This window comes from Brienomyrus brachyistius, chromosome 19 (genome assembly GCF_023856365.1).
Source record: "Brienomyrus brachyistius isolate T26 chromosome 19, BBRACH_0.4, whole genome shotgun sequence".
Taxonomy (NCBI): Eukaryota; Metazoa; Chordata; class Actinopteri; order Osteoglossiformes; family Mormyridae; genus Brienomyrus; species Brienomyrus brachyistius.
The window spans coordinates 4602357-4623211 of NC_064551.1; the positions used below are offsets into that span (position 1 = coordinate 4602357).

General features: G+C 47.0%; 1 protein-coding gene across 1 annotated transcript in view; it reads right to left on the reverse strand.

Annotated features, from left to right (window-relative positions):
* Positions 1-20855, reverse strand: part of nkain2 (sodium/potassium transporting ATPase interacting 2) — a 120997-nt gene that overhangs the window by 64476 nt on the left and 35666 nt on the right. Inside the window, exon 2 of the mRNA XM_048986115.1 lies at positions 3336-3473. Within this exon, the coding sequence (XP_048842072.1) occupies positions 3336-3473 (138 nt within the window). The remainder of the gene's footprint in view (positions 1-3335; positions 3474-20855) is intronic.

A 20855-nucleotide genomic window follows, 5' to 3' on the forward strand; every position in this document is an offset into this window, starting at 1 on the left:
CTCAGATAACCAATCAGATTATAGAGAAGGTGGGTCCAGGCAACTACAAGAAGCAGGACCCACCAATCAGATGCCTCGGTCCCACCTTCTCTAGTTGCCTGGACCCACCTCCTCTCCAATCTGATTGGTTATCTCTCTGAACAAATCATTTTTCGCTCTGTCCTCAGAACATTTTTGTGTAAGTGTGTCCCATGAGAGTGAAGGGTGGGGTTCATGCCAGTTTGCACATGCTCTGTACTGAGTAACCAAAGAAGCGTCTCGGGAACCAACACAGTGCCCTTGAGGTAGTATTTTTATGGCTTAAAAATGTAGGAAAATGAACAAAGAGTTTTGTTCTTCGAGATGCAGAGGGATGACTGTGTGAGTTTGGCTTTAGTTGACCTCAATAGTCCCAAATCTCCTGAATCTCACCTTTTGGCTCTACAAGATCAGTAGCTAGAGCTGGGAACACAATCATATCAGAATCTTGATGGATCAGATGTTTGCTTCTCTGCTTATTTGTAAGGAACTGCCAGACGAGTAAGACCATGCCACATTCTCCATGTCTTATTGTCCTGAAGATCATTTCATGTTACATAATTCTTAAATAAATCCAATGTATATGCAAATGAACTGAAGAACTTGCATTAGTCATCTCTGCATTGTCACGTATGCAGTGTAACAGGGCTATAACCTACGGAAGCTTGGTTCACATAACACTTGGGCATTCAGAGCTGCTGTGGGGTTTTCCTGTGATTAATTGACAGTCTTTATCTAACACTTCAGCTTCAGAGATCTGCGTTCTGGCAAAAATTTGGAAACAGCAACTCCCCTTTACGTCAAACCCAGGGCCTGGATTTACAACATGAACCAACTTAAAAACGAAAAATTCTCTACAGATGTAAATTGTGGACTAATTAATTGTTTCGTAACAAATCTCTTAAGCAAGTATACAGTAGCCATTTATAACCATAAATCAAACAGGGTCTGTTTAATTCAACCTGTGAACAGAACCTGAAGTATAATCGATTTATATTAAGTGTGAGAACATGGGAAGGGACCTTGTCCAGCCATTAATCCTCATTGGCAAGTCCCATAAATATCTGAATAGTAAACAGTGATTTTGCTGTTAAAAGGAATGATACAGTCACATAATGCTGTTTAAAAATATATTAATGTAAGGAAAGTCTGGATACTGGCAGGATCAGGCTTTATTTCCTGTTCATTTGTATGGCGGAAGACAATTTTAGAGGAAGACAGGGTGCAGAATGAAATGAAAAAAAAACCTGTGAGGAGATAAGGCCGTGTGTGTGTCTGTGTGTCTGTCTATGTGTCTGTGTGTGTGTGTGTGCGTGTGTCTGTGTGTCTGTGTGTGTGTGTGTCTGGATTATGCTTATATTACATTGTGGGGACCAAATAATGTTTTTCCCATAGAAATAAGGAAAATAAGGTTTTTCCCATAGAAATGAATGAAGAGTCCTCACAAAGATATAATTACAATGTGTGTGTGTCTGTCTGTCTGTGACTGTGTGTGAATGTGTGTGTGTAGCTCGCAGTCCTCTCCTCCTCCTGTTCATTCTAAAATGAACGGTGGTGCTCTTGTCACAATCACCATCTTTCAGGAATCCGTTAAATGCCCAGAGCACAGGATGGTGGTTTGTAAAAATCCAGCCCCCGACCTACCTGCACGACTGCCAGCCCCCCTCCCGCTGATAGACCAGGCGGTATAATAGGGAACTTTCCACATACCCGGGGGGAGGGTTTGCTGAACCACTGACTTCAATTAGATAGGTAATCCAGTCCGGGGAACCCAATCCGGATGGCTCTCATGTCCAGGCGGGGGGGTGAAGCATGGATGTGCAAGAATGCTTTCCCAAAAAGAAAAACGCGTGCATGCAAACTGGCTCTTTGGGTTAAAGAAGCGGCTGCGTTACCAGGGTGGTTTGGCCCCCCCCTGACTGTGATGCGCTGTCAGAGCCCTCGCTTCCGCAGACGTGCACGTATAGCGGAGCTGCCTTTGGCTCGCCGCCATCCGCTGGAGAGGCGCCACCTTAAATTAGGCCGAGGATTCATCTGCTCTGACAGCATTTCCAAAACAGATTCAAACAAAGGGAGGCGTTGCACATTGGGCCGCTTGTCTCCTGTTACTTGGGGGGGGGTCTCTCAGGGTATGCTTTATCTCCCATTGACATTATGTGTGCGTACATGTTGCTTGCATATCTTTTTTCCTTGTTCTCCAATGGTGATCCTAGGATTTTTTTTATAGTGGGAGGGCAAAAGAGGGGCCATAATTCATACAGAGGGGCCAGCCCTCTCATTAACCAATGATATGCTTCAAATCGGTGAGTGACCGGGGAGGGGCACTCTGAGGGCCAATCGGTTTTTAGTTCTACCCCTGTATACGCCCCTGCTGTTTGCATGGCATTTTGGGTAGTGCTAGGCTGAAAGCACCGTTTGAAGCCATGGGTGAGCTTGTAAGCTCAGCGCTGCTGGTTTTGGAAGGTTCTAGAAGGGTTCCTGATTATGCAGTTCAAATTGTCCATATGTCCTTGTTCAGTACAGGGTCATGTTGAGCCGGAATTATATTCCAGGAAGCAGAGGGGGAGCCCGTGGACCGGATGGCGCTCCATTACAGGGCAGCCACACTCACAACACACTATGGACAACTTACAGACAGCGATTTGTCTGAATGCACTGCCATGTCTTTGGAGAGCAAAATTTATAATCCCAGGCAGTAAAACAGTAAGTTCCTTTGGCTAAGAGCACCAGAGAAGGAACCACCTCTGGAAGAAAAATGGCACGACTGCTAGTTCCATATTGCAGGACATTAATAAGCAAATGACGGATTTGTCATTGTCGCCTTCAGAAAAGCTCCAAGGAAACAAAGCTAATCCCTAAAATTTGGGGAGAAGAGCATAAATTCCGCTCAAAATGTGTGCGGCTCTGACTTAAGAATACAGATTAATTATGTTTCAGATATCTAGTAGCTTCTTGTGTTCGGCATCCAGGCATTTACAAGGCTATAGTTGGCAGTAGTTTGTAAATGCCCAAAGTTTTATACACATTAATCACCCCCCTCCCCCAGAGTGGTGCCTTCGATTTTTTTTGTGCCAAAGGAAACTCAGTCTAGCTGCACTTAAGCCCAGTTGACTCCTTGACAGTATGAATGTTTGCAATGTGCTATTTGCCTCACTTATCTGTCACTTTGGACAAAAGTGTCTGTTTAACATGTAAATACAAATGTGAAGAATTTACTAGTGACATAAATAAAAATTCACGCACAGCAAGATTGTTTCATGATTTGTACAGATCTGGCTGAACGACGGAGTTTCAGGTAGAAAAGTGGCCGGTCTTACCCCGGTGACGTATCGGGGCCTGAACTGGACCGTGCCGAACAAGCCCAGGATCACAGCGATGATATGCACGAAGTTGGTGAGGATCGGCGCCCACTGGTACCCGAGGAAGTCAAAAATCTGCCGTTCCAATATACTGACCTGAAAAAGCAGAAAAGAGCAGAGACAAGGTGTTTAGCCTCAGCGCCACTAGGAAGACTATGGCACTTATGCTAGTAAAACACATTTCAAATGCTTATACAGTGCAAAAATGCACACAATAACCTGCAGAGCGCTATACCACGCCACACACACACACCCATATATATACATATATCAGGGATGGTGTACGACTGTGATTGTTAACAGAGGGTCAGTGGTTTGAATCCTGTGGCTGACAGAGGGATATTGCTGTTGGACCCTTGAGCGAAGCCCTTTCCATGGAACCTTCTCCAGGGATGCTGGGTAAATGGCTGGTCCTATACTCTGACCCCAACTCTGCTTTCACCGGAGCCTGTGACTCTCTTAGGAGCGAAAGAAGGTATATTTGAAAACGGAAGAATTCCTACGCACCTGTATTACAAAATGGCATAATGTATCATTATACACTCATATATATAATCTTCTTGATTCACTGAGATGTGAGTCATGCACAGATAAAGCAAACTGGATCAATAACAGCCTGCTTCCCTGTAGCCAATGGGTGGTCTCCATGTAAGTCATATGGCGCTTCGGAAGGTACCATTTCAAGGTTGTGTGGGGGGGGTACAGGCCTCGGGCCTTCTGTTCATAGTGCTGCTTAATTGGGAAGAAAGTCTGAGGTCTCTAGAGTCATTTTGGCAGCCTAAGGGCTGGGAGGAAATGAGAGTTGCCAAGCGTGGCCCGCCCAATTCCACAGAGCCCGGTCCCTCATCGTGCCGGTGTGGATACCGCGAGCGATGGCGTTTAAAGAGGCAGGGGAGAGGGAAAGATCATGCCCTCCCCATGCGTAATTACCATCAAATCCGACTGGCGGAGCAACCCAGACGAACATCCCCTACTTCTGCACCTGCGTGGTAATGCTTAAAGCACCGCTCGACATGTAAGGCCGCAGATGGCCTGCAACGTCTCTTTCCGGGGGAAGGAGCAGCCTGGAATGCCGCAGGCCAGCCTGCATCCTGGCGCCCCCCCAGCTGGCATGACCTGCCGTGTTTTCACCTCACACCTCCAGGTTTGTGGGGTCGAGTCTCGGTACTGCACCATGCGAGTCTGAATGTCCCCCTCGTCACAGTGTGGCTTCTGTAATTCAGGGGGGTGTGACTGTCCGGCAGTGATCTTCAATGCCCTGTAAGGTGTAGGATCTGGTTCGGGGGTGGCGCTGTGGGTCTCTTCCTAAGTTTGCATGATCTCTGTGTGTTGCCTTCATTGGTGTTCCCACTGTCCAAAGACACATGGTTTGGCCAAATGGTGCCTTAACATTCTCTATAGTGTGTGTGTGTGTGTGTCACAGTGTGTATGTCCTGTGCTGACTGGGATAGGATCCAAGCCGCCCCCCCACCCTGTGACCGTGACCAGAGGAGGTGGTTATAAGATGGATAGGTTTGGATTACCGCAAATCCTTGTGGGTGAGATTTAATTGGGGATTATTGGTCAGTATAAAATACAAATTATAAAATACAAATAAAGAAATAAATGTGAAGCTGGATGTAATGTGCTGCATGAAATCTGAAGATACATTGATCTGAGTGAATATTGTGAAACCAGGCCGATAACGAGCATTTCTGCTGCACTTTAAGGTTATTAGATAAATCTCAGCAAAAACGAGCAGCAGCTTGATTGCACAGCAGCAGATTCCTGGGTGTCGCCACATGAACATCTCCCACAAACCCAAACCGCTTCTCTAAACGCTGCCGCAGCCTTTATCTCGGTGGGTGTCGAATTTCACAGACCGACAGAAGCTCCCGGCGCGGATGAGGACGCTGGGATCGGCGTCACGCCTCGCTGGCCGCGCATCTGCCGGGGTCAGGTCCGCCGTGTCGATCAGACCGCGGAGCGGCGAGACGGGATCACATGACAGGTAAGCTGCTGCTGCAGTGCCGTCCTCCCAGTTGTGTCCCTGACGGAACCATTCGGCTACAAAATGAAGGATACCGCACACGGGAAGACCGCCCCGCCCCCCCCCCCCCATTGCCTCCCCCACCCCAAGCCTGAGCCTGCCTCTTTCCGTGCGACCCGAGGCGCGGGTCTGGGCCTCGGAAGCAGCGTTTACACGCTTTGCCGACAGAGGAAATGAATCCGGCTTAATGAGCAGCTCTCAGCATTTTCCAGGACAGTCGAGATGTTTCAGAAAATAAAGCAAAATATAAAAGAGAGAGAGGAAAAAAACACACACATCTCCGAAAGGCGATTATGAAGCAGGGCGGAAGCTCCTGCGTGGGGGGCCACACTCACCCGCCGGGTCGCAAGCAGGCCTCGGCCGTTTGACACCCCGTCACATTTCCCATGCTGGGGGAGGGGGGGCATGTGCGTAACTTTATAGCTACATAGTCGTGAAAACGCATCTACTTCGCCAAGATGGCAAAAAAACAAAACAGACCATGCTCAGAGTGTCATTTTTGGTCACCTGACAAAATGTCACACTGCTCCCCCTCGGTAAATTTTACCAAATGTGGGGGGCGGGTCCCCTATGTAGTTCTGGACCCTGAACCTGTCAGGGTATGCAGTGTATGCCCCTCTGACGCCCCTGGCAGTGCGGTCACCACACTCCCATAACGGCAGTGTCCTGATGTGCATTACTGTGCGTATCATCGCCGGGCTGATCGATGACGGACACCCTCTGGGAACGACCCGGATCCTGTGTGTGCTTCTCAAATCCCCGCTTCGCCGGGAAGGCCCCCGGGGGGGGCATCGCACTCCAGGTTCCCTGCTTGATTGAAATAGCCTGAGAATCCTGAGGCCGTCTCGTAGCTCAGGTTGCCTCCACCCCCCCCCCCGTTCAATAATGACGCCACCTGAGGGCACATTTTCCCTGTATAAACAGGCGGGGTTCCCCGTAGCAGCTGCACGCAAGGCGAGCGGCTTATCCGCCGATTATCTTCCACGTGAGTAATCAACCCCATAAACTGGGAACAAAAGGAGAGTCTGCTGTGTTAAGGAGTGCCTTCTCCCACACAAAAGAACCAATGGCGGATGAGTACTGAGCAAGGAATTCTGTACGGGAACGCCAGGAGGACCGCAGCGTGATCTCATGGGGAGGCGTAATGGGAGGCACGGAAACATGTGCCGGCTGAGCTTACTGGGTGGTGCGGTGTCACAACGGGTAAATTCCTTCAGGGTCAAGGGTTCGAATCCTGGCCATTGCTCTATGTGTGAGGGGTTTCCAAGGTCTCCTGTGTGCCATATAAGTTTGCTCTACTGCTCCAGTTTCTGCTCCTACTGAAAACATGCGCTAATGTAAAAGGATGCTCATGAACTGGCCGGTTTGTGAATGGGAGTGCCCTGCACTGGGCTGCGGTGCTGGGCAGGGTGTCCCTGCCCTGTGCTCCCTGCGAGACCTTGAATGAAATCGGTGAATATTGATGGTTGCATATATGTATGCTATGCAACATGCAGTGGTCACACTGCAAAAATATTTCGGCGGACGATGATACAATTTTCGAGCAGAGGGGTCACGCCATGATAAAATACAATGACAAACCCTGTCGCGCCATTTGAGTACCCCCCCGACATACACCGTATATTTATCTCTATGTGAATGATGTTACACAGAACAATTTATGGGGGTGGTGGTTGGGGGAGGGGGTATTTTCAAAGGGGATGTTTTTTGTAATTTTTTTTGCAGGGGTGGATCTATCCATGCGCACCCCCATGATAGATCATGCCCTCGTAAAATTTACACCTCCAGTACATTTGGAGTCGCAAAGCCATTGCTTAGCAGTCGCATGTCAAAAACTATTACGAATTAATTCATTTTTCAAGTCTAAATAAAAATTTGGTGTGCAAAAATTCATTTTTGTAATGAATAGTTTAATAGATAAAACGATGATATTCTGCAGGGCTGTTGATGCGGAGCTACCACGTGCAAATATTAAAGTATAAACTCAAAGTAGGAGCGTACCAGTGCCACTGGTGACCCAGCTCTCAGCGAGAGTCTGCTTTATTAATGACTACCAGTGCATACGAGATATAAATTCACTCCACACGGGCTGTCATTTAAATAAACCTATGAGTGATCACATCGGCTAGAGCGTTACGCCGCTGTCCAGCTGCTGTACTGTACATCTCAAATTCGACAGCACTCTTATAAAAATCTGGAACATGACAGGCCGTTTACGTCGGGAAGTTGTGCGCTACTCCATACAGAATATTCATGTTTTTATAATTAGTGATAAAACTGAGATGGCTATGGGCTCCCTGGGGTCTGGTAGGTGTTCATGTAGGTTGCATCCTGGCAGGTAATTTCTAAGCTGCACGACTTGCACAGCATGGAGTAATTCGTCTAGTCTTGGGTTCCCTGATTCCAGTGCTGCACCACAGTTCGGGCCTTCCAGAACAGGAACTGGGGAACCCTGGACTAGTCACTGTGTAAATACAGTGTCTAGTACAGGGGTTCCCAAAGTGGAAGTTCCGACACATGGGGGAATCACCAGTCTGCAGTGGCGGATCGTGAGATGATTTTAGCGATACAGTTGTAAAATTTTTAAAGATACGAAAAAATATTAAATTTTAACAGTATAGACAAGGGGACCGCTGCCCCCATCGGCTAATGAAACATAGTAAGGGTGAACCCCCCCCGCCCCCAGACGGTAAAACGGGTAGTGAGACTGTGGTACTGTTATTTTGTGGGCTGTAGGTTGAAAAGTCTGGGAGCCTGCGGTTTAGTCAATGTGTGTTACTATGGTATATTGTTCAGAAAATGTGCAAATGCAGCACTGTGGGGTATAATCACTCATAGTGATTATATTTCACAGCGGACGGGCTGGCAATAAAAATTTCCACTATCTTTACTATAAGGAACTCCAGCTAATGCATTGTCTTTACTACGAATGCTGTGATAATAAGAATTTAACAAAGCTACGGGTGTTCATGCGCCATGCGGTTCACGTGTCGGCATGCTGACGCTACCGTTACCAGTTCAGAACAGAAAGCGTTTCATTAGAGGAGAGCAGAATGGAGTTCTCGCTGATTAGCACCGAGAAACCTCTCACACGGGGGTTTAGAGGCCGACTGGAGCAGCTTGTCCTCCTAAAGCGACAATGCCGACGCGTGACGGGTCCTTCCTTGCCGGCCCTGGTTGAAATCGAATCGAATCAAATCAAATATAACCCGTTTCCGGCTGAACTCCAGAGGCCTTTAGGAGCCGTGTGACGTGGGCTACGGTCGATCGTCAGTCTTTCACAGCGAGCACAAAGGAAAATGCGCGACTGGAAGCTAATCCATTAGCGATAGAATTCCACCAAAAAATAAACAACGATAGCTACTCTGATAAGAGTAGCAAAACATCACAATGTCTAACGTACGATACAGAGAGAGATTTACTCCGACAGGCTGACTGGATATCTTCAAAAACATGGCCGCCAGTGAGAGTGAAACGGGCCTTTTAAATATAGCTGTTATGAATCTAAGATCTAGTGCTTTTCATGATTTTTATAATTCTGTACTGGTTGGAAAACAAAACGCGACACTGCAAGAGTGTGAACACACTCTGCCTGAAAGGACAGTAAGAGGGAGACAGGGGGCGGCCATTACGCATTATGGGGGGGTAACTGAGCGTTTCAAATGATGAAATTGCCGTAATAGCGGTGAAATCAATTCACGAGCGTGTGGCGGCGATGGCAGCCGGCGGTGGTTGAATCAAAGGAGAACCTGATGAAATGGGATTTGTGTCCCTCACAGGTGACCAAAGCGTCCGTCGTGTGCATCCCGTAGGAATGCCATCGAAGAGGAAAACCAGCCAGATCTGTGCGATAGCACGTAGCTCTTAGCCGAATGCCGGCACCTTATGGAAAGAGCTGTACAGAACTCAAACCACTGAAGATATAAATGCGACTAAGTGAAAGTTTTATAAAACAAGAATACCTGCAGATCAAAGACTCACTGCGAGACATGCTTCTACGCCTTTTTTATTTCGACCAAACTCGTTAAATAATTTTCTGGATATGACTGAGCTGTAACGGAAGTTCTGGACAACCCCTCTGTCTGGCCTTGTGCTTTCCTGTCCAAGCTGTGCCAACAGAGCTACGCTTTGGAGGGCAGTAGCTAGGCTAGTGCGGGGAGCAAGCAGGCCAGACGCCCGGAATGTCAGGGAAAAACGGCAGATGGGAGGACCCATCCATCTTCCACGCAGGCCGGGCCAATTCAGGGTCACGGCGATCCTGAAGCCTGCTGTGGGCGGCCCGAGTCGAGGGACTCCCTCCTGGCTGAGATGGCCGTCCATTGCAGTGCATGCAGTGATGCACCTAGAGCATACACACTTCAGTTTGTGAGGACTCTGGGTTTGAACTGGAATACCCATAGAAACACAGGGAGGACCTGCCAACTGTGCATGCACACACACACACACACACACACACGCTCGCACACACACATATACATGAACGCGCACACACATGCAGAGAGAAGGTGGAAGTGCATCCCAAGCTGAAGATGTGATTCTCATTTGTTGCCATCTAAGCCACCGTGCAACAGGAAGCTAATTATTTTGTCTACAGATGTTACGATTTTTTGTATTTTCACTGTGTTTTTGTTTTTTCATTACAGAGGTTATGTGACATTTTCGTACAACGATACCTGCAGCATGATTTATATGTAACTTGCTAGTTAGTAAGCTGTTAAATAACTCTAAAATAAAGTACTGAATGATCCAGTGGTCAATTATAAATGATGATTCTCACAATAATAAGTGGTTGCTTATTTTTAAAGAAAACATTTCCGTTTGGCTAAAATAAAAAGTGTGTCTCACGAAATGCAGGGTGTTCCCAGTGTTGCAGGGATGATACTGTACTATTCACAGTAAAATCAGCCCTGCAGACCAAGAACGTCAGCGTGCCAACAAACAGATCGAAAAGCAGGGACGGCTCAGTGCGGCTGCCGGGTCTTAAGGGAGGCAGAGGGTCTTATCTGCCGGAATTCCGTTAATGACTTTTCTGGGGGGGAAAAACACACAGCACCCTTTCGTGGATTAATCTCAAAAGTGGCAATGAATCCCTTGAAATACACACACCATTAGACTTCTAACATTGTCTTCAAAGCGATTTACAGCAGACTAGCTGGCTGTTAAGTCAGAGATGACGGCATGGCTCCTAAGATAGATCCCATCAGGACTTGGGAAGATCTGAAGTATTAATATCGCAGTAAACAAGGATTTAACTCATCTGATCAATGCTCTCAAGAAAACCCAGCAAATTCAATGGCTTCCTTCAATGTGATCCACTCCAAAGATAAAAAATAATACACATACACACAGTAATATATACTGTGTGTGTCTATTGTTAGATTTGCGCTGGTAAACGGGTGAGCGCACGGGCAGGCAAGCGGGCAGGAAGCAGGCAAGGGGGCGCAAGTCGGGGGAAACTGGGGATTTAACAAAGGTACGGGCAAGACAGGACGGAACAACAGCACGAAGACACACTAACATCAATGGCGGACAAAAACCAAGGCAAGACATGGATTGAAATAGACAGGACTGGGCGAAAATAATCGGGCAAGATCAGGGAAGCACACGTGGATAATCAGAGGGCGTGGCACACACGAGGATCGGACGAGCCGGGCGTGACATCTATAATATACACTGTAAATATATTTTAAATTTACAACCTACACACCATGATGTATTCAATGATTTTCCATCTACACTTGTTGTTTTTCCCATTTTCCCAGTACAAAAGAAATGGACCAAGGCATAGGACACGACCGATGGGATGCTGGTCCATTTAAGACCAAATCGCAGACAATATTCCTAAGACTGCAGCAACAAAGCTGCCCAAACACGGGGGTGTATGTGAATACCACACCCAAGGAGCCGGGGCTGCAAGCTAAGCCAGAGAGCCGGGGGTGTAAGGTAAAGGTGCTTCCATGGAGCCACCAGCTTCCCTGTTATCCTGTTTCTGTCCAACTCGATTATTTTCTACAATGAGCTGTCCAGTCGTCACCAATGATTTATCCTAATCAACAGCCGGGGCATCTGATTCGCTGTGGTTCACTATGCAATTTAACTGAGACACACGGACATTGGGATTTACCGTGGAAACTAAGCTAAATTATGCATAGGTTGCGTGCTCTGAAAAAGGGTATTTTCAGACTGCTTCCAGTAGGTTCCAAATACAGGGCCATCTCAATCCTGCAAATTCTTCCATATCTATTGACTTCTCCGTATTGACGCTGCGAGGCGAAGCCATCTGCATAGCAAACCAATTCCTTCACGGTAAATCGCTATCCAGCTGTTTGTCTGTCTGCAGTAACCTCTTGGGTGATTCAGAGCCGTGTCCGGGAATGATGGGGCATTAATGCGCCCCGGAAAAGATGCCAGTCCATCACAGAGAGGGCACGGGAATGCGTGGAAATGCGCACGGTTGTCTGGGAAACCTCTGAGAGCCAGGGAAGGACTTTGCACATTTGATTCAGACGAAAAAAAATGCATCTGCATGATTGAAACTGCCACTCATGATTTTTTTTGACATGTGTGGGACTGGCCTGCCTGCACAGAGGGAGTCAGTCTGCGGTTTCGCTCTGTCTTGTTTTTCTGGACATGGCTTGGGAAGACGGGGGGAAATCGCTATGGTGAAATCAGCTTCTTTTCGTGCGGTGATCAGGAAAAATGTGTCAGGAAGGCCGCCGATTCGGAGAAGCGTATAAATTGTAGTCTGAAAAGAGCCGATCATGACCCCCCTCTGAAATTATAGAATGATGTATATATAACTTTCTTCCCACCCCCAGTAAATCTGTCCCGTTGCCTATGGCCATGCTGTCTCCTATTACCTGAAGCTAAATTTCTCTTTTTTGCTGACCCAGGGGCGGTCCTGGGGGGGGGGTGGGGGTGGGGGGCTGGCATAAGAGGCCATCACTTACCTTTTCATTGGCCAAGAATGTAGTGTGAATCAGTAAATGACTGGGGAGGGAACACTCAGGGGGCCAGTCAGCCTTCAGTTGGGGGGATTTTTTCGTGGCCCCGCCCTGGCCAGCCCCCTAACCCCGTTACCCACCTCGCAGTTAAGATCTCAAAAATATAAGCACGTCCAGAACTCAAGCAACACCCTATTCCGCTACTTATGGGTATTTCGGTTTTGCCAGTGTGGGGTCTCTTTGTTACGCGATTTCGTGGCACAATTCTAGGAAGTTCACCTTCTCGGCCTGGTGCGGCTTCAGCCGGCTTTTTAAAGCTCATTACTATAACACCCTCAATTACCCCCCCCCCCCCCCCCCCACCCCGCTCCCTACCCCGTTTTGGCACGTCAAAAATTTGAACGCCATGCATCTTTAATGGTGGACAGAGGTCGCTAACATCACTGCGCCTAGATAAAGGAGTGGATCGGGAAGCTGCCGGGTGCTAGAAGGGGCCGTTCAGAATCATCCAAGATTTAATGGATCTAAGAAGACAATATCAGCTGGGGGGGGCATCAGCTGAGAACAGTAGGCTCTCCACCACGCAGCTGGAGACACTCTGTTGTGAACATGCCCTAAACCTTAGTGCCAGCAGTCCCCCCTCCCATCCCATGTGTGCACTCTGCAGTATTACACACTGTAGCTACAAAATACAAACACCTGCAAACACAGAGAATCATCTGACTATAATATGCAGCACCTGGCGGTTGTTTCATTTGGGCATAAAAAAAGCATTAAAATACGGACACTTAGGGTTGGATAAGAAAATGCGCGGCGCTTATAGATTTAGCATGAATAACGCGAAATGGGGCTCACGGCTAGCCGGTAGTACCGCCGTCTGATCTGTTCCACCATTTAGATTTGTCTGAGGCCATTCGAATTAATAAATAGCTTTGGTCCGCAAGTGCTTCGGACATCACGTGGCTGTATCCTCGGAAACCGATTCATCGGTCATCAGCAGAGCCGTGCCGCAGAGGAGGCTGCAGGCCCTGGTTACGGAAGCCCTGCTGATGCTTAGCGTACGCGGTGACAGATGCCGTGCCGTCCGCCGCTCTTCCTGGCCCGGGTCCCAGCGGTCTCTCGGTGATAATCAGCGATAATTCATAGCACCGCTTCCCGCCGTCTTTTACAGCACCGGCTCTAGGCACAATGAATCACTGCAAACCGGACACCGTGATGGCAAAATGACACTGACACGACGTGCTGAAGGGATTCCATCCTGCTCAGCGCCGTCAGGAACATCCGCGTTTTATACGAACTATACAGAGTGCTATACGATACCGCAATACAACGTAATACCATGATTATGTAATGCATATAACATGGAGTGCTCAATAAATGGAAAAATTGTCAGCAGTTATATTGGCCAGCGACAAAAAGTAATATGATTCACTTTTATACTTTTTGTTAACGCAAAAGTTGTACGTAAATATACACTTGCCGGCCACTTTATTAGGTACACCTGTTCAACTTTGTGTTGAAGCAAATATCTAATCAGCCAGTCGTGTGTCAGCAGCACAATGTATAAAATCGTGCAGATACAGGTCAGGAGCTTCAGTTAATGTTCACATCAAACATCAGAATGGTGAAGAAAAGTGATGTAAGTGACTGTGAACGTCGCACGTTTGATGATTTCCACACACGAGTATCTCTAGGGTTTACATAGATTGGGCCGAAAAAGAAGAAACATCCAGTGAGAGGTGGGTATCTGGGTGAAAATACTTTGGTCAGAGAAGAACGACCAGACTGCTTCAAGCTGATAGAAAGGCAACAGTAGCTAAACCAAGGAATGCACAAGAGCATCTCTGAATGCAGACCATGTAAAACCTTGAAGCAGATGGGCTACAGCAGCAGAAGACCCCACCAGGTGCCACTCCTGTCAGCTAAGAACAGGACACTGAGGCTACAGTGTGCAGTGACTCACCACATTGGGCAATGGAAGATTGGAAAAACGTGACATTCAGATTGTAGGGTCAGAATTTGGCATAAATACCATGAAAGCATGGATCCATCCTGTCTTTCATCAACAATTCAAGCTGGAGGTGTTATGTTAATGCTGTGGGGGAGATTTTTTTGCCTCACATTGGGCCTGCTTAGCACCAACTGAGCATTGTTTAAATGTCACAGCCCACCTGAGGGTTGTTGCTGACCACGTCCATCCCTTGTTGACCACAGTGTATCTGGTTTCTAATGGTTACTTCCAGTGGGAATAAGTGCCATGTCACAAAGCTCGTATCATCTCAGACTGGTTTCCTGAGCATGATGATGAGATCACTGTAGTCAGGTGACCTCCAGTCACCAGATCTCAATCTAGCAGATCAGCTAGGCGATGTAATGAAATGGGAGATTCGCATGATGAAGGTGCAGCTGATAAATCTGCAGCATCTGCGTGATGCTGTCATGTCAACATGGACCAAAGTCTCTGAGGAATGTTTCAAGCACCTTGTTGAATCTAAACAATGAAGAATTAGGGTAGTTCTGAAGGCAAGGTGAGGAAGTTAGGGAGTGTGTTTTTTTTTAAATTTTTTTTACAATTTTACTTATTTAGCAGATACTTTTATTCAAAATGATGTACAATTGAGAAAGCAAGGTCAGGCGGTCCCTGGAATGTTGGGTGGGGTGGGGGGGATGTGGTTTGAGAGCCTCACTTAAGGGCCAAATGGTAAATGCACTCACACTGAAATTATTTCCTCCCCTCCTCTGAGCACTGCTAGACCTGCTGTGCTCGGTGTCATTTAACGCAGGCGTGTCAGGCACCTTTTTGGACGCCTCGCGAAGTTTTGACCACCCGTTTTGGCCCCAGTGCTAGCATGAGTCACAGCGCGACATTAAAGAACGAGCGGCTTGGGATGCAATTAACGTTATTAAATATTTAATACATTCATCTGATAAATGCAAAATAATGAGCCGCCTAAAAAACAGGACCCCAGACATCCAGTTGAGATTTAATATTTCGGAGAGCGTCGGTGAGGCTTAGCTTACGTCAGAGTGCTTCCAGATGCGGCAGAAATGATTTGGTAAGTGCTTGCGGGGCTCGGCCCGTGTCACTCGTATCTGATTGATTCGCTCCATGTCATTGACATGACTGCTAACATAAAAAGTAGCTCCGAGAGGTTTGCTACACAGAGAACAATGGCACTATTGCATTTGTCCCCCCGCCCCCACATTTATGACCGACCTCACCACTTTTAACGGGCTCGCCACAACACGAAACAGTCACTGAACACAGCAGGTAAACCACCTTGATGACGATTACTGCGCCCTGCATCGCAGCCATTCACACGGAAAGGACTTCTGGTGAATGGAAATCCTTTGCAAAATCAGTAAAATCAAAATGCTGCAAATTGAATGTCCAGTTTCGTCTGAGAACCTTAGCTGTCCAGGTTTCATATTCATCTAAAACTTCCCGCGATCTGAAAAAGAGTGACTTTACAGACTGCTACCATCTAACTGGAGAGCACGGAACTGTGGACCAGTGAAACGCTACAACCGACTTCGGTAAACGTTTTAGCTTTACTTGGATGCTTTAAGCAGCAGTCGAAGGGCGTCGAGATGAGCGCATGATCGGTGTGTGCGGTGGCGGCGGAACCGGCAGTCTCGCGTGGAAGCAGATGTGACTGCCTGTGACAAGCAGCTTGAATAATTAACGAGACTGCCACCCACCTCTGATGCGAATGTCTCTCCTAGACTGGAGACGGTTTGTGCCTCAGATCCATGGAGGTCAGATTTCATCCCAGATGGTCGCAAGCAGATCCACACTTGCCCCTCCCCCCCACCACCCCCCCCCACCCCCCGCTTCCACTGGAGAGGAAAACGAGGTATCCAGAACACAAAGAAACACCACCGGCAAGCTTGTCATCTGCCCCCCCCACATGATTAAAGGTCAGAGGTCAACCTGCCACCATACCCTGAGGCTCAGCCGAACGTCGGGCCATTTTCAAGGGCTGGCAGCTCACACCTGGGGGGGCATTAAATGGAAGGAAACGGCGGGGGGATAAAAGCTATGAGTCACGCCACGCGGTTATGAGAAAATGATGGCAGTGGGAACACTTCAATGGAGTCCATTTCAAATAGTCTTCCTGGAATTACATCAGGAGCCGCAACCCAGGAATACGACACATATTCCCCTATTATTGGAAAAAGTCCTAAGAATGATGTGAAATAATGAGACAGTGACATGGGGAGATAAACATAATCTTTTCTACGCTCTAAATTATTTGCAAGATTCTGGCGCTTTTGGCATTTGGCTAACCCCCCAGCGAAATCTAGCATAAACGATGCATTCCCGTCACAAGTTCTTTCATAAAAATATCAGAATTGATTATCTGCCTCCCAGAAACTCCCGCCGATCGTTTCTCATTTTGCACCTTCAAATGTATGATCGTACGATGTTTAGCGCCTGGAATCTACACGGGACCTGTTTACATCCGGCCTGTGTGGCGCCCCAAAGTCGGGCCACGTGGAGCCGTGCCGAATTGCATTTGCAGAGGTGAAACGGCGACACTAGTAGGGGCTCCAGCGTCACGGAGTCCGACGACCACCAAGAGATGATAAAACCAGGACACAAAGGTCAACAGATATCAGATCGCAAACCCAAAGATGCCCTTTGCCATAAAGCAGAAGATTAACTTAAGCTGAGCTGCACTCCCCGGCTAACCCTAAGGAATTACCACGGCTTTCCGATGACTCTGTAACCTTTTAAAGATCCAATAATCAAATTCTTCAGCAAAATGCATTGCATTTTCCATCCATAAATATATTTGAGGTGCTGTTTGTTTTTTGAAGAAGAAAACCTTGAGCAAAGCCAACAACTTCATATTCTGCCTTGTAACAGTGATAAAATACAGGTTTTGTGTCTGGACTTTAGCTAAGTTAATAGCCTATTCCTAGGTGAAATGTCTATCTATCACCCAGGACAGGCTGGCCAGTCCAGCAGGGACCGTTATTGAAACTTCCTACAGCTTAATGATATCTGTCCAGTGGGGGCACGATTGATTGACTTTGGCTGTCCTGAAAAATCCATGGGGAGGCATCTGATTGCTTGATTCATCAATCGTCTGTCCAAATAATTGCTCAGATAAAGCATTGGACCCAGGTAAAGTTAACCAATTTCTTTTTTCTTCGGGGCAAAAGGACTGAAACAAAGACTGATATGCTGTTTTATGCTCAGTACTGACATTTTGTGAAAAGAAAACCAAAACGTAATTCGCAAAGAGGAGATCCAGGCCCAACACAAAAAAAATATTCAATTAATGTTAATCATCTTCAATACCAGGGATGTCAAACTGCAGTCCTGGGGGGTCAGAGCCCTGCACATTTTTGGGTTTCCCCTCATTTAACACAACTGATTCAACTCCTGATGCTAATTACCACACAGCTCTTGAGCTAAGTCATTTGTGGTAAAATAGGAAAGAACTAAGTTAAACAGGGCTCCGGCCCCCCAGGACTGGGGTTTGACACCCCTTTTCTATACCATACAACCTACACGGGGTCATGGAGTCTGGAGCCTATCATAGAAACTATGGCTGCAAAGAGCAGAATAACCCAGGATGGGGTACCATCCCGTCACAGGGCACGCAGACACACACCTACGGACAATTCGGCAACTCCGATTCACCTTGGCATGTTTTTGGAAAGAGGGGGGAAAACTCTGTAACAACAAGGGGAGAACATGCAAACTCCATACATGCAGAGCTGGGGGAGGAGGGAGACTTTAAGCCCGACCTTCAGAGGTGTGAGTCAATTGTGCCTACCACAGCCGCACCACTCAATCCAATTTATTATACATTATATGGACAAAATTATTGGGACTTCCCTCTTCATCACTGAATTCAGATGTTTCATTAAGACCCATTGCCACAGATATAGAGAATCAGGCACCCAGCCATGCAGTCAGGTTTACAAACGGGTTGAACGGGTTGTTCTGAAGAGCTCAGTGAATTCAGCTGTGGTCCTGTCATAGGATGCCACCTTTGCAGTAAACTACTTCATGAAATTTCTTTCCTACTAGATATTCCAAGGTCATATGTAAGCGATATTATTGCAACGTGGAAGCATTTACAAACAACAGAAACTCAGCCACAAAGCGGCAGACCACGTAAAACAGCAGGTTTGCCAAGTGCTGAGACACATAGTGAATAGAGTCACCAGCGCACTGTCGATTCAGTAACTGCAGAGATCCAAAGTTCCGCTGCCAAAAACTGTGCACAGGTAGCCAAGCAGCTGCATGCAGGCCTCACATCATCAAGTGCAATGCCAAGCGTCGGATGGAGTGGTGTAAAGCAGGCTGCCACTGGACTCTGGAGCACTGGAAACGTGTTCTGTGGAGTGATGAATCACGCTTCTCTGTCTGGCAGTTTGATGGACGAGTCTGGGATTGGTGGATTCCAGGAGAATGCTGTACAGTTTGAAGGAGGAGGGATAATGGTATGGGGTTTTTCAGGGGTTGAGCTAGGCCTCTTAGTTCCACTGAAGGGAACACTTAATGCCTCAGCATGCAAAAACAGTTTAAACAATTCTGTGCTTCCAACGTTGCAGGAACAGTTTGGGGAAGGCTCTTTTCTGTTCCAGCATGACTGTGCCCCGGTGCACAAAGCAATGAACATAAAGACAAAATATTTGGGTGAGTTTGGTGTGGAAGAACTCGACTGGCCCACACAGAGCCCTGACCTCAACCCCATCGAACACCTTTGGGATGAACTAGAACAGAGATTGTGAGTCAGACCTTCACATCCAACATCAGTGCCTGACCTCACAAATGCCCTTCTGGATGCATGGGCAAATAAACACACCCAAAATCTTGTAGAAAACCTTCCCAGAAGAGTAGCAGCTGTTATAGCTGCAAAGGGGGGACCAGCTCCATACTGATGCCTATGGATGTAGAATGGGACGTCATAAAAGTTCATGTGGATGTAATGGCCAGGTGTCCCAATACTTTTGCCCATATAGTGTGTTTTATTTCTCAGTAATGCATAGTTCCCAAAACTGTCTCTCTGCCTCATTCCAATGGATCTGAAACAAATTGAAAATAGCATCTCAGACACATCAGTGTCCAAAAAAGCCAAGAGAACACAGCCGAAGGAGATGCGCTTGCTCTGCGGGAATCGAAACAATGCTGCTGGGGAATGCAATCAAAATTGCAGAACCAAATCCCACAGACAACACTATTAAGAACCGGGACTTACATCCTAAATATTACGAGTGACGAGTCACACGACATTGCAAGTCTTAATGTGTAGGAGTAAAATATACTAAAGTTGTGTAAAAAAGCCAGTGATGAAACTATTGCATGTGTAAATGGCTTTGACAAAACTGTACGAAACCACAGTATGATTTTTCTGATAGCTGAGATATTTCCCTGCCTTTCCCCTTGGAGTGATCTCTGACATCTTAGAAGCACAAGGCTAGGTGTCGATTCAAGCCTGCAAATGCACCCATGAACAGTTTCATTGTTTAGAAATTTTATATGAGACAAGCTCTCTTCGTTCACTCTGCCATTAGTCTGGAGGACAGGAAAAGTATCATACAATCAATACCACAGTCAGTCACTGGAATTTCAGTTTGTGCACTGCACTTAACCTCGACCAGGCACGTGTGGTACAAATGAGACATTGCGTTGCAGCGTGCATTGGCAGACTGCAGGAGAGCGTAAATCTCTTGACAATTCCTTGAATTAAGGGACATAATAGAGGAGATAAACAAAAGTAACAGAAACACAATGCATGTAACTAAATATAGCAGGAATGACGTGCATGTATAAATCTGGAATATAGCAACAGCTACAACCCCTTCAGGCAGTAATAATCAATCTGCAGAGTGGGATAAATTCAATAGCGATCAAAGTGAGATAGTAAGTGGCAGATTGGGTAGCTAGTGTGCAGTCTTCATCCATTCAATCATATAAAGCTAGAGGCCCAGCATCCTAATGTATTCTAATTAAGACCTCAGAATTCTCAACGTGCAACTGTTTACACTGCAATTATTTTATAATCCAAGACAGCCATTATGGATGGATGGATATATCCCATGTCTTTATACCGCTTGTTGGTTATTTTGAGGGGAGATAACCACTAACAGATTAACAAATACTTCCTTTCATCAAACTTGCCTTCATGACGGCAAGAGCCTCATTTAATTATAGTAAAAGGAAACGAAAATATGTGGAATTGGGAGTAGGGTGTGTTCAGGTCTGGGCCGCCAGAGTCTTTCAAAATCACCAGCTGTAATTGTGTCTAATTGTGAGGCCTGCGAGTTCTGAGACATTCATCTCAGTCTGCACCTGGATCACGCCTGCAAATCCAGGCGAGGCCGTGTGAGCCTGAATGAACGCAGTGACGCAGGGAAGAGCTGCGCAGGAGCTAGGAGCTTCTGGCCTCCTGCCCAGGGACAGCGGAGCTCCTCTTCCTCCACCAGTCCGCCGAGGCACGGCAGAGTTTTCGATTTTATGTGTCGATCATTGGCTACACA